Source organism: Aegilops tauschii, chromosome 5 (genome assembly GCF_002575655.3).
Source record: "Aegilops tauschii subsp. strangulata cultivar AL8/78 chromosome 5, Aet v6.0, whole genome shotgun sequence".
Classification (NCBI taxonomy): domain Eukaryota; kingdom Viridiplantae; phylum Streptophyta; class Magnoliopsida; order Poales; family Poaceae; genus Aegilops; species Aegilops tauschii.
In genome coordinates, this window is record NC_053039.3 from 417,365,229 (window position 1) to 417,375,787 (window position 10,559).

Below are 10,559 nucleotides of genomic sequence, written 5' to 3' on the forward strand. Positions count from 1 at the left end.
AACATATCAGGGACTGTCTGTAAACCCCTTTAGCGAGTTTAATGACCGTATTTTAGGTATTTTTATTAAAGTACATGGACTAAACTGGGTTCTAGAACAAATTTAGTAACCTCTGATGAATTTTTCTCTTCGGCCGCATATCTAAGCAGGTTGTGAGACGTGATCTGCTCATCAGGCGCGGCCAGCCCCAGGTTTTCTATGAGCACACGTTGAGCCTTCTTGACCGCATGCATATCTGACTACTGTATTATTTTAGTTAGAAAAAGGGTGATGGACACTACCATTTTCGTTTAGTTAGTTAATAGTACTCCGTAATAAAGTTGATGTGAACACTGACGTTGGGCGAGTCGACGGCGTGTGCGTGCGGCCGCGTGGATGGTGACCATGCCGATGCCGATGCCGATGCCATTGCCGATACGGCGTCCGTGCGCCGCGTGGGCTTCGTCGCGCCGTGGGTCCGTCTGTGTCGATGGAGTCCGGTCGGTGGACTCGCACGTGGCGACGTCGGCCGGTGCTTGCCGGATACGTACATGCATGCACGCACGCACGGACGAAGCTGCCGATGGACTTGCTGGCTGAGTAGTCACTTTTGCTGGACATGCACAGGTACGTGGAACGTGGCCGGCCGGTTGCATGGCCCCGTCGATCCCATGGCTGCCGCGCGCGGAGAAGCCGGCTCAAACGGGTGACCGCTGCTGCCACGTGCATGTGCGCCTGGAGTTGGTGTAGCCGCAACTGGACGCGCGTGCGTGCCGTCGATCGGCTCGCCGGCCGGCCGGCGGAGCCAAGATTAGTCCACGCATGTTCCACGTGCGCGCGCTGCCCTCCTGCTCGCGCAGACGGCTGGAGGCCCATGTTGCACGCGCCTGGAAGCCGCCGCACGGGAGCTTGACAGCGTGCACGTGTCGTCGTTTTTCTTTTTCTTTCACGAGCTACGTCCATGTCTCCTCATCAGTGGGCATCTTCGACGCCGTCCTGAAACCGTCCGCATACGTCCGGACCAAAGTCATCCAGCGCGGATATATATCGTTTTGCCGAGCTGTTCAGACATGTTTTTTCTCGCAAATTGGAAACAAAACGGGGGGGGGGCTTTGCGGGATCCGGACAGCAGACACATAGGACTCCGACACCGCCGGCCTACCCAATCCCAATCCCGGCAAAATTTCCTTACACTTCGTCCCTTCCCCCTTACTTTGCATCCGCACCCTCCACCTTCGCCGCCGTTGCTGTACGTCTCAGGTCCCCACAGAGGCATTACCGGACGTCCGCAACCAGCACCGACGCACCCGCTCGTCTCTCCGACGGCGATATCTGCCCTGGAGCTGTTTGTACCTAGTTACACTCCGCCCCCTGTCGACAACCTCAATGGCGGACACCACGCTCGTCAGTTGTTCGGTCAACTGTCATTGAGCTTATTTCGAATGCTATGTCGTTTTCTAGAGTACGAGGAATGGCGATCTACTCGACCATGGGGGGCGGGATGAGTTGTTGTGCGATGCGTGGTTGGCCGTATCCACGAATTTCGTACGCAGGAGCAGAAGGGAGACCTTCTGGCAACAAGTGCATGAATCATTCACGCATAAAAGCACATTACGCCCTACGACAGGTACATCATTCAAGAATGTGAGGTCGTTATCGTATTGCCGGTATGCTTTTTAGACTATGTGGTTCATCAACTTGAGGCAAGGTGGTCATTGCACGCGGTAGAGGACGAGATCGTAAGTTTTGTTTTCTCTTGCTCAACTTGCTGATTGATTCGTTCACTCAATGTTGGTCTACATATTATGTAGCTCGCACGCGTTGCCGTGATATATCACAGGACAGAGGGACGATCATTTACGTACACACACTGTTGGATGAAGCTAAAGGGGAGTATGTGTGGGAGGGCATGATCTATTGATAAAAAGCTTGTTGCACATCCGGCTACTCTAGTCAAATTCGAGACATTGTTGTACTAGAATTAATTTGCATGCTATGTCTGAATGATTTGTGCTATTTTCTATCCGAACATTAATGAATATCGGCCGATTTGCATGAATTTCGTTCGATTAGTTTAAATACGGGTTGACATGTATGCGGGCAGCGTTGAATGGCGGCCTCCCACATCCGTGTCTGCGGTCTGGCCCCTTGTCCTCAGACGAATACGGGAGGAATTTGCGGGTCGCCGTTGAAGATGCCCTATGGCATCTCCAGTACTGTCGCGTAAACACTAATTAGGAAAGCGGCCATCTAATACCGCCAGCATACATATCAAAGCGGGTTTCAGCTAATCAGGTGAAATTCATGGAAACAAGGCGAATTTTTATCAAAGTTCGGATAGAAAATAACACAAATCATCCATACATAGCATGTAAGTAAGTCTAGTACAACAATAGGTCAAATTCAGCGAGATTAACGGATCCTGTCGTCCCACACTTACTATCCCTTCAGCTTCATCCAACAGTGCATGTGCATAAATGGCCGTCCCTCCATCATGTGTTACATCACGACAGGCGGCAGCGCATGCGGGTTACATAATGCGTAGAGCAACATTGAATGAATGAATGAATCAATCAATCAATCAACAAGTTAAGGAAGAAGAAGCAAAACTTACTATCTCCTCCTCAGTCGCGCGCAATGGCTACCTTGCCTCCAACATATCAACCACGCCACAAAACTTGGTGACAGAGGTCTGGATGGCGTACTATCGATATGACAATGACCTCACATTACGTTGTTCGATGATGTGCATGTCATAGGGCACAATGTGCTTTCGTGCGTGAAATGATTCATGCACTTGCTGCCAGAAGGTCCCCCCTTGCTCTTGTCTACGAAACCTGCGGATACGTTGAACCGTGCATCGCACACAACTCATCCTCCATGGTCGCGTATCCCGCCATCCTTCGTACTCTAAAAAATGACTTGACGTTCAAAATAAGCTCAATGTCATTTGACCGAACACCTACCGGGTGTGGTGATCACCATGGACGAATTCAACTCGGGCGGGTGGGGTTGTTCCTGCCTGTAGACAAGTGTCATAAAAGGCGAGTGGGCACATCGGTACTGGTTGCGGAGGTCTGACAATGCCTCCGTGCCGACGGGAGAGGTACAACGACGGCGGCAGAGAAGGAGGGTGGGGATGCAGAGCAAGGGGGAGAAGGGATAGATTGGAAAAAAATGGAACCGGGAGGGAGGATTTAGTTGGCTGGGGGTGTCGGAGTTATGTGTGGTTGCTGTCCGGACTCCCATTAACCTCCGCCTAGTTTGTCTCCATTTTACGGAAAAAAGTTCGTCCGGACCACTCAACGGACGTATACAGGCTCACGTTTGAGGACACAACACGTTCGGACCGCGCGGTTCGGACGGTTGCGGGTGGTTTGATGGTAGGCGTTGGAGATTGGCTAACCAATGATTTGGTTACCGAGCGGAAAATTCGGTTATCGCCCGATGACCACGAATCTTTGATACCCCACGAGAAATCGCATTAGAAGGCAACTTTCTGTTGTTGATATTTTTGAATTTTAAGTGATTTTGTGCGAGTCAAAAGTTCATTCAAAAAAGAAATCGCTTGGTAACCTCCGGGTATTTTCTGGTTACCTCGGTAGCTGAAAATTCAGTGCTCCACGAGCTTTTCTTTTCTTTTCTTTCCGAATTCAAAACCTTAGTAACGACTCTTTTTTTCTAGAAGGGGTGTGTTTCTAACAACTTGAACCATTGTTTTCCTTTTGCTACACCTACTGAACGTTAATTATTTTCTGCAAACTAAAAGTTTCACGATTGCGTGCACGGATTTCTTTCATTTTGAGTAAGATAAGAGTTTTCAGCGCTGCTGTCGTTGTATATATGCGCCAAAAAGGGAATCCATTCTCGTCGCAGGCGTCGTTCATGCTCAATAAATGCTAAGCAGCAATTAGAGACTTGTTCCAACTTGCAGCCCCTGGTGCGTAGTACGTAAACCGCGTGCCTGCATCTGCATGCGGCCGTTTGAGCGAGCGCGGCGCGGTCGCGGTCAAGCGACCTTTTGTTTGTTCTGACCAGCAGGGCACGCCGCCTGCGTAGGTCGCAGTAGGTGAGGGGGTGAGTTGCCTGGCTGAAAGGGTCGCCGGAGAATTTCACCAGACTTCAATTTTTCGACATAAATTTGATGAGACTTTGCGCCACGCTGAAACAGTCCCTCTCTCCCGGCTACCTGCTATATTACGACGAGCAGCATTGAACTGTTAACTTGGCGCTCGCTCCGGTACGTGATCTCATCAGCATCTCCTCCTCCACCACCTACTACGTGAGTCTAATCAAGACGAAGCCTCCGCGGCGCGCTCTGGCTGCCCATCTTGGACGCTTCTGTTGGCCGGTTGACTTTGCTGGGGGCAGGCGAGCTCTAGCTGGAGCCGGCGGCCGGCCATGCATAACCACGGGGGCGGCGGCGGGGCGGGGGACATCGTGGAGGCGGGCGGCGAGAGGGTCGTGCCGCACAGCGGGCCGCTGGTGGGGAAGCGCTCCGCCACGCGGAAGAGCGCGCGGTTCGCGGACTCCGTGTCCGCGCCGCTGCGCCGCGGGAACCACCACCAGGCCGACGACGACGACAACGACTACGTGGAGGTCACCCTCGACGTGCGGGACGACTCCGTGGCGGTGCACAGCGTCAAGCCGGCGGCCGGCGGCGAGGAGGACCCGGACGTCACGCTGCTGGCGCGGGCGCTGGAGACGCGCTCCTCCTCGTACGGCGGCAGGGGCCCCCATGGCGGCGGCGTGCTCCGGAACGCGTCGACAAGGATCAAGCAGGTATCGCAGGAGCTCCGAAAAATCGCGTCCGTCAAGCGCCGCCCCAGCCGCATCGACCGGTCCAAGTCCGCCGCCGCGCACGCGCTCAAGGGGCTCAAGTTCATCAGCCGGCCCGATGGCTGGCCCGCCGTCGAGAAGCGCTTCGACGAGCTCGCCGAGAACGGCGGCCTCCTCCACCGCTCCAAGTTCGGCAAGTGCATCGGGATGAAGGAGCTCGCCTTCGCCGGCGAGCTCTTCGACGCGCTCGCCAGGCGCCGGGACATCTCCGGGGACAGCATCAGCAAGGCGGAGCTGCTCGAGTTCTGGGACCAGATCTCCGACACCAGCTTCGACAGCCGCCTGCAGACCTTCTTCGACATGGTGGACAAGGACGCCGACGGCAGGATCACCGAGGCGGAGGTCGGGCAGATTATCGGGCTCAGCGCCGCCGCCAACGACCTCAAGAAGATCACGGAGCGGACAGAGGAGTACGCCCGGCTCATCATGGAGGAGCTCGACCCCGACAACCTCGGCTACATCGAGCTGTCCAACCTGGAGACGCTGCTGCTGCAGGCGCCGCCGACCCAGCCGACGCGGGGCGGGAGCGGGACGACCAGCAGCCGTAACCTCAGCCAGATGCTGAGCCAGCACCTCAAGCCGACGACGGAGCCCAACCCGCTCCGCCGGTGGTACCGCCGCGCCAGCTACTTCCTGGAGGACAACTGGCGCCGTTGCTGGGTGATCATCCTGTGGTTCTCCATCTGCGCCGGCCTCTTCGCCTGGAAGTTCGTGCAGTACCGGCGGCGCGCCGTGTTCGAGGTGATGGGCTACTGCGTGTGCGTCGCCAAGGGCGGCGCCGAGACGCTCAAGTTCAACATGGCGCTCGTCCTCCTCCCCGTGTGCCGCAACACCATCACGTGGCTCCGCAACCGCACCGCCGCGGGGCGGGTCGTGCCGTTCGACGACAACCTCAACTTCCACAAGGTGATCGCCGCGGGAATCACCGTCGGCGCCGGGATGCACATCATCTCCCATTTGGCGTGCGACTTCCCGCGGCTGCTGCACGCCACCGAGGAGGAGTACGAGCCGATGAAGCCCTTCTTCGGCGACGTCAAGCCGCCCAACTACTGGTGGTTCGTCAAGGGCACGGAGGGGTGGACGGGGCTGGTCATGCTGGCGCTCATGGCCGTCGCCTTCACGCTCGCCACGCCCTGGTTCCGCCGCGGCAGGGTCCGCCTCCCGGGGCCGCTCAGCCGGCTCACCGGGTTCAACGCCTTCTGGTACACCCACCACCTCTTCATCATCGTCTACGCGCTGCTCATCGTCCACGGCCACTTCCTCTACCTCACCAAGAAGTGGCAGAAGAAGTCGACGTGGATGTACCTGGCGGCGCCGATGGTCCTGTACGCGTGCGAGCGGCTGGCGCGGGCGCTCCGGTCCAGCGTGCGGCCGGTGAAGATACTCAAGGTGGCCGTGTACCCCGGCAACGTGCTGTCGCTGCGCTTCTCCAAGCCGCAGGGGTTCAGGTGCAAGAGCGGGCAGTACATCTTCGTCAACTGCGCCGCCGTCTCGCCGTTCCAGTGGCACCCCTTCTCCATCACGTCGGCGCCGCACGACGACTACATCAGCGTCCACATCAGGACGCTCGGCGACTGGACCCGGGAGCTCAAGAGCGTCTTCGAGAAGGTTTGCCGGCCGCCGACGGACGGGAAGAGCGGGCTGCTCCGGGCAGAGTACGCCGGTGACGGCGGCGCCATGCCCAGCCCGAGCAGCTTCCCCACGGTGCTGATCGACGGGCCGTACGGCGCGCCGGCGCAGGACTACAAGCAGTACGACGTGGTGCTGCTGGTGGGGCTGGGCATCGGGGCCACGCCCATGATCTCCATCATCAAGGACATCATCAACAACATGAAGCGGCTCGACGGCGACATCGAGTCCGGCAGCCCCAGCGACAGGAGCGTGTCGGCGGCGTCGTTCCGGACGCGGCGCGCCTACTTCTACTGGGTGACGCGGGAGGAAGGCTCCTTCGACTGGTTCCGCGGCGTCATGGACGAGGTGGCCGAGAGCGACAAGAAGGGCATCATCGAGCTCCATAACTACTGCACCAGCGTCTACGAGGAGGGGGACGCCCGGTCGGCGCTCATCGCCATGCTCCAGTCCCTCAACCACGCCAAGCACGGCGTCGACGTCGTCTCCGGCACCCGCGTCAAGACCCACTTCGCCCGGCCCAACTGGCGCAAAGTCTACAAGGACATCGCCCTCAAGCACGCCGGGCAGCGCGTCGGAGTGTTCTACTGCGGCGCGCCGGTGCTGATCAAGGAGCTGCGCCAGCTTGCCCAAGATTTCTCGAGGAAGACGAGCACCAAATTCGAGTTCCACAAGGAGAATTTCTAACTTTGCAGCCAGCCCAGTCACAAGAAGTTCCTCCTTTTTTTTTAGAAAAGAAACAAGTTTCTCTTTTCGCGAGGAAAAAGTCTGTTAATTCAGTACATACCCAGTTCTATAGATGGAAGTAGGTGTTGGTTGATTTTCACAAGCTGGGTCAAGAGTTACATCGATTTTTTTGCCTATAGAAGAATAATATCCAATGCCCCCTTGTACAGATATTATTCCCTTCTAAAAAAATACAATTAGCACTTCAGGTGTATGTACACATACAACTAACAAAAACACAATAGTCACATGTAAGTAGACTGAATTTGCAATTTGAATAAGTTGATCTTGTGAGAGGAGAAATTGGTTGGAGGCGAAAGAAAAGCTAGAGGAAGAAGAAAGAAGGATGACCGTTAAATCTTAATCTAATGGTTGGAAAATTGAATTATCCCCCAAAAAACCAAATGTATAGTCTGGTCCAAAAAGGGAAAAAATGCTAAACTTCCTAGAGACTTATGGTGTGTATGTCACCACAACCGATGCTCTTCATAAAAAATCATATACTTACGAGCCATCTTAGGCCTCTTATAATGCAAGGTGCTTAGAGAAATACCACATCGATCTCTATTCACTAATGTAAGATGTCTTGGCAGTTCAAGTACTTAGTGGCATAATTCGGTTGTTGCCGCTCAGGAGTTAGGAGCAGGGCAGACGAACCTTACCCTCTTGCGCCCGTCGCTCCCGCGAGCTCCGAACCCGGTCGCCCCCGCTCCCCTCCCTCCTCCTCGTCACCACCAAAAGGCGCCGTCAGGCGCAGCCTGGCCCGCGTCGGTGGTGGCGGGGCTTCCTTCTAACCTCGTGCGGCGGCAAAGGCGCGGGTCCATGCCGGTCAGCAGGGGCATGGTGCTTCAGGCGAGGCACAACCTACTTCTACTAGGTGACGAGGGAGGAAGGCTCCTTCAACTAGTTCCGCGGCGTCATGGATAAGGTGGCCGAGAGTGACAAGAAGGGCATCATCGAGCTCCATAACTACTGCACTAGCATCTATGAGGAAGGGGTCGCCCGGTCGGCGCTCGTCGCCATTCTTCAATCCCTCAAGCCCTCCAAGCACGCCATCGACCGCACGAAGACCCATTTCGCTCGTCCAATCTCGCGCGACGTCTACAAGGACATCAACCCTCAAGCACACCTGGCAGCGCGTTGGTGCTGATCAAGGAGGTGTGGCAGCTTGCACGAGATTTCTCGAGGAAGACGAGCAACTAATTTGAGTTCCACAAGGAGAATTTTTTTAGTTTTTGCACCAGCCCCCAGTCACGAGAAGTTTTTCTTTTTGCAAGAAAATTGTGTCAATTTAGTACATACATCAAAGTAGATATTGGTTGATTCTTGATTGCGATAAGTTGGGTAAACCATTTCATCATCTTTTTTTTTTACCTCCAAGAATAATCCAAATGCCCTTTGTACAGGTATTCCCTTTAAAAATTAGTACTAGCCCTGATGTATGTACACACAACGAACAAAAATGCTAAACTTCGGAGAGACTTTCGAGAAAGTATGGGCCTTATTCCACGTGCATAGCTATGTAGCGGGTTTTTTATGTTGGCCCCTAGGATTTTGACATTAGGAAAGAAGAGGGTTGTTTGATTAATTAACAGAAGACCGGACAAAAACCATTACAACAGTCCACACAAAGCACCAATGGTCAATCTGGCCATCCATCTAAAGACACAACAACACTGCACAAAAGAAAAACAAAGGCGAGGTCGTCACCAAGCGTCATCGTCAGCACTCCTCCATGAGCTAGCGACTTCGACTTTGCCATCGACTTACACCAACAAAGTCCTCGTTGTCGCAAACGCCGGAATCCATGTCGGTCCATGCCAAATAGTCACCCACCGATACAAGTCAGGTGCCCAGACAACTCCGACTATGAAGACAACCAAAACACAGGAGAAATGGGAAGAGTTGGCCCTTACCAACACCTCCTTGAAGACCACTAGCCACCAATCATGGTCACCACCTAGGCACCTCAATGGCAGCTCCTACAAAGCAATGACAGGGCGAGACCCAAAAGAGACATGTCGAGTACGTCGAGAAAAATCCGACAACCAAAGCATTGTCGCAACCCTATACTGCTGGCCATCATCATCATTGTCAAACTAGACATACACCACCACATTGTCGGTCATGCGTCTGCTGACCGCACTGCCATGAGCATGTAGCACATAGAGAGTGCGAATGAGATCCTAAGTCTTCAATACGACACCCCAAAGGGGGAAGCGACAATGCCGGCGCCGTCACCCAACCCGACTGGGCATTAGGTTTTCACCCGAACAACTGGATCTGGGGATGTGCAGGGGATGGATTCCACGCCGACGCCTCAAAGAAGCTGAAACGATGTCCACGTACACCGACCGTCGGCGAGAGCCCGACAATGTTTAATCTGGAGCACCGCCCAACCCAACACCCGCGCGCACCGCAGCTCCGCTGAACCACCTGCCTCTCGCGAAGCCGATGCACCGACACATGCAAGATAAACCATCTTCTCACCACCAACTAAAGCCAATAGCCCAGATCCAGCCGCCCAATCAGATCCAGCATCCTCTTGCGATAGCATAGCCAAGCCTGTCAGCCATCTCCCCTCCCTTTTTCATTGTCTAGGTTACACCTTTGGAATACCCCAGGCGGGGATTTCGCTCTATTCCTCCAATCTTCACTTTACACCATGCCGACTCTCCATCGTGGAATTAGACCAAGAGTCGAAGACCCATACCATGCGGCCCCGTCTCCAATATTTTATCGTTTTCGCATAGGAGATTGAGACACAACCTTAGGGGCATGCGGAAAGTGGATCGATTGCCCTAGAAGGGAACGCTCCAGCCAGCAAGAGACCAGGCCGCCACCCCGCCATGCTAACCCGGGCAGATTCGGTGGGACTGGGACTGGGGCGGTGATGCAGCCAGGAGTTCCTAGAGCCACCTCCACAGGAGCACACAACTTGGTGTCTGCTGGACTGGGCCCAAGGAGCCGCCGCACCATGCGATAGAAGTCGACGACGCAGAGCAGAGCAGTGCGCAGATCGGGAGGGGTGCCTCCCCCACCATGGTAAACGCTAGGGCGCGCGAGCAAGCTCCCCGCCGCCGCCGCCTCAAGCCAGCATCCTTCGGCGACGAAGGGGGGGGGTCCAGGGAGGGGTCGGCAACGGTGGTGGGCTAGGATTCCGCCTGTGCCGTCATAGGACCGACATGTGTGTGTGTGCGCGCGCGCGCGCGTGTGTGTGTGTGTGTGTGTGTGTGTGTGTGTGTGTGTGTGTTTTGAGTTCGCGTGAGCATTGGTCCACAACTAATTGACCACATAAGATCCCAAAACAGTACTCCCTCCGTCCGAAAAATCTTATCCCAACCTTGTCCTTCAAATGGATGTATCTAGTACTAACTTGGTGCTAG

General features: G+C 55.0%; 1 protein-coding gene across 1 annotated transcript; it reads left to right on the forward strand.

Moving 5' to 3' along the window:
• Positions 1-3,960: 3,960 nt before the first annotated feature.
• Positions 3,961-7,387, forward strand: LOC109786382 (respiratory burst oxidase homolog protein B-like). Its single transcript, XM_020344954.4, has one exon. The coding sequence runs from the start codon at positions 4,381-4,383 to the stop codon at positions 7,132-7,134; it is 2,754 nt and encodes a 917-aa protein (XP_020200543.1). The 5' UTR covers positions 3,961-4,380; the 3' UTR covers positions 7,135-7,387.
• The last annotated feature ends 3,172 nt before the right edge of the window (positions 7,388-10,559 follow it).